The sequence below is a fragment of the Erpetoichthys calabaricus genome, chromosome 1 (assembly GCF_900747795.2).
Source record: "Erpetoichthys calabaricus chromosome 1, fErpCal1.3, whole genome shotgun sequence".
NCBI lineage: Eukaryota > Metazoa > Chordata > Cladistia > Polypteriformes > Polypteridae > Erpetoichthys > Erpetoichthys calabaricus.
Window position 1 is genome coordinate 342,716,768 of NC_041394.2, and position 3,451 is coordinate 342,720,218.

Below are 3,451 nucleotides of genomic sequence, written 5' to 3' on the forward strand. Positions count from 1 at the left end.
TGCGCCACACTGTCAAAGGCTTTCCTGTTGTCCACATCACCACACTCAGGTTTTAGCCTTTTGTGTAGCACTCCATTAACACCTTGTTCAACAATAGCTACATTTTTTTTTTGTTGTAGATGACGATCTTTTGTTTCCTTTTTGTTCTGTTGCCATTATGTTGTTTTCTTCATGGTGACTTGATTGCTGTGAAAAGTTGAAACACTGTGGAGAAGCTGGTCATGGAGCAGTAATTTATTGGGCTTGCTAGTTTTGTCTGATTTTGGACTTACGAGTGTTGTTCCAGTAGTGAGGCACTGTGGTGTCACCTGCGGGTGCTGCATTAACATGTTTTTACATTTGGCCGTAGCCTGGTGCAGTGTAGTCAGATGTTTGAACCTGAAGTTTGTTATGGCATCAGAGCCTGTTGTCATCTTCCAGTTGGCAGCAGATTTAAGGGTGCTTTTAATCTCCTTGGATTTACCTCAGGCCATTCCATTCCCTTCATTTACTTGTTTTCAGTGTCTTTCTGGATTTGCCCTAACCAGTCTGCTTCTTGACTGTGCTCTTGGAGATATGCATGTATGTTACTCCATAATGTTTCCATTTCTTTTTTCTCTGGTGATGTACAGTAGTTACTTTCACCGTGCCCCTGCCTAACATTCTATAAAACATTTTTGGATTGTCCCTAAATGATCTGCTTTACATCTTCATTTTTGTTGGCAACATTTCAGTTTCTGAGCTTCTGTCAGTGTGAACTCTTTTGTGGGTTTGAAGAGCACTCTTTTGTGAAAATTGTTTGCCACATTCAGAACAACCATATGGCTTCTCTCCAGTGTGAATTCGTTTGTGTATTTGAAGATAGTTATTGGTGGTAAATTCTTTGCCACATTCAGAACAGCGATACGGCTTCTCTCCTGTGTGAATTCTTGCATGGATTTGGAGATTGCTCATTTGTGTGAATTGTTTGCCACAATCAGAACAATAGTATGGCTTCTCTCCAGTATGAATTCTCAAATGTGTTTGAAGAGAGCTATTTGTGGTATACTGTTTGCCACATTCAGAACAACAATATGGCTTCTCTCCAGTATGAATTCTTGTATGGAGCTGGAGACCTTTCTTTTGTCTGAATTGTTTGCCACATGCAGAACAATGATATGGCTTCTCTCCTGTGTGAATTCTTTTGTGTATTTGAAAATAATGACTGGTGGTAAATTCTTTGCCACATTCTGAACAGCGATATGGCTTCTTTCCAGTGTGAATTCTTTTGTGGCTCTCAAGTACATCTGCTCGTGAAAACTGTTTGCCACATTCAGAACAGTGATATGGCTTCTCTCCTGTGTGAATTCTTGCATGGATGTGGAGATAGCTGATTTGTGTAAATCGTTTGCCACAATCAGAACAATAGTATGGCTTCTCTCCAGTATGAGTTCTAGTGTGCTTCTGAAGATCATTCTTTCGAGGAAAGCTTTTGCCACATTCGGAACAACAATATGGCCTCTCTCCAGTGTGAATTCTATTGTGGATCTCAAGCATGTTTTTTCGTGAAAACTGTTTGCCACATTCAGAACAGCAATATGGCTTCTCTCCTGTGTGAATTCTTGTATGGCTCTGGAGATTGGAGATTTGTGTAAATTGTTTGCCACATTCAGAACACTGATACAACTTCTGTTGTGTTTGTCTCAGGTTACCATCTCTAGATTTACATTTCCTTTGAATTTTTTTGCTCTGCTCTTGGTGCACTGTGACTGAATCTGAATTGTGCTTCTGAAGTTGACTGTTGAGTGCACCTACAGGTGTTCGCTTCATCACCAACACAGAATCATCCTGCACAGAGGCAGGCGTTGCACTTTTTGAGCCAGATGTCATTTGTTTGATGTTTTCATCATCTGAAGTCTGTTGAGCTCTGCAATGAAGAGAATTCTGAGCTAATGAGGAAAAATTGAAGCTGTCATGGTCTGGTAAAGCTGCAGAAAAAAACACATGAAAACAAAGGTGAGTGTTCAAAAAGTAATGAAAGAGAAAGTTCTTTTGTGTCAAAATTCACAGAGCTTCATGTTTTTCACCCTGATTTGATTGTAATCCTAGGTAAAAAGGAAGAAGAAGAAGAAGAAGAAGAAGAAGAAGAAGAAGAAGAAAACGAAAAAGAAGAAGCAGCAGCAGCATTGGAAACATTAATGCATAAGTAATAAAGATAAGGGAAACAAACGTTTTTAGTTGTTAACTGCCTTTGTTATATTTAAGTAAAACATATCAAATGTCATTTTACCAAATTACATTAATGGTCTCTGAAATTCATGAGCAGCCAGACAAACAAAATTCTATGTGAAGGGTTTCCTAGTCATGTGAAGGTGATTATTAAAATCTCTTGAACAAATCTCAACTCAACAGAGTTTGCTGTCCTCACAATGTCTAGCAAAGCCCTGGCCATACGGTGGTCAGTACTGCTACTGGACAGCCCCAGAGATTTATCTTCAAGTTTTGAGGGGTATGCAGTCTGCATGTTCTTTCTGTGTTCTTCCTGCTTGTTCCTTTTTCAACTTAATTAAACTCATTTCTAAGCTTGAGCTGTTGCTCTTTCAATTTAGGAAGTTTCTTGCCAAAAGACAATCCTGGCAGTGGTGAGGATATCATGATGACCTGATGAGACAGATCAGGCACCAGCATCCCAGTGTGTGACTGGATATTAAATGGATAGGACTGGTGATCTTTGTTGGTCTGAATTACCTGTCCTCGTCTAGATTGTTCAATGTTCTAATGATGTTTTGGGACATAAATTATGTGAGAACATACATGTCTCACTAGCTATTAGCAATAAAGGGACAGACATGAAAAATTAGGTGAGTTCATGTAAATGATAGAACTGGGGACATGGAGGAAAAATGCTTCACCCTAATTCAGAGGCCCAAAACACTCCAGCATTTTACTGTGCAGGTTGAAGACCACCTAATGTGGAATGCTTACAGCTATTCGGATACTTAGCGTGATTTATTTTGGAAATGTTATAACATATTTGTTTTTTTATTATGGATGGTTTAAAGCTTCTGTAGTAGGGATGGCTGGGTTGTCTCCCTGTTAACAGAAGTATTCAAAAAATTATTTAAAGATGACTTAAAGATAATTTAACTTGCTACAAATCACAATGCTGTTTACCATAGCCGAAAACTAGAACTGTGTCATCATAAAAAATAAATGTCTACTAGTAAGCACCATCCACAGCTGCTCATTTTCTTCCATATTCTAAAGAGTGACTCAGTGTATGCTGAAAAATTGTGCTTAATTTGTTTTCATTATTGCTTATCTTTATAACGGCAGTCAGGGGTTCAACACCATTGGCTTTTTCACAAATGTACGGCTTTGCTTTGATAACAATTTTGTGCCATCAGTTCATTTCAGTGATACAGGCACACCCACCCAGTGCAGTGTAATCTGCATGTTATAATACATTTTATTTATATAGCACCTTTCCCAT

General features: G+C 38.7%; 1 protein-coding gene across 1 annotated transcript; it reads right to left on the bottom strand.

The window, feature by feature from the left end:
- Positions 1-611: 611 nt before the first annotated feature.
- On the bottom strand, positions 612-1,872 carry LOC127527648 (zinc finger protein 239-like). The gene has a single exon (XM_051926946.1). The coding sequence runs from the start codon at positions 1,846-1,848 to the stop codon at positions 682-684; it is 1,167 nt and encodes a 388-aa protein (XP_051782906.1). The 5' UTR covers positions 1,849-1,872; the 3' UTR covers positions 612-681.
- Positions 1,873-3,451: the final 1,579 nt, after the last annotated feature.

Bases quoted from the DNA above. Each gene is read 5' to 3' on its own strand.
- LOC127527648 (XM_051926946.1), bottom strand. From the start codon at position 1,848: ATGACATCTGGCTCAAAAAGTGCAACGCCTGCCTCTGTGCAGGATGAT.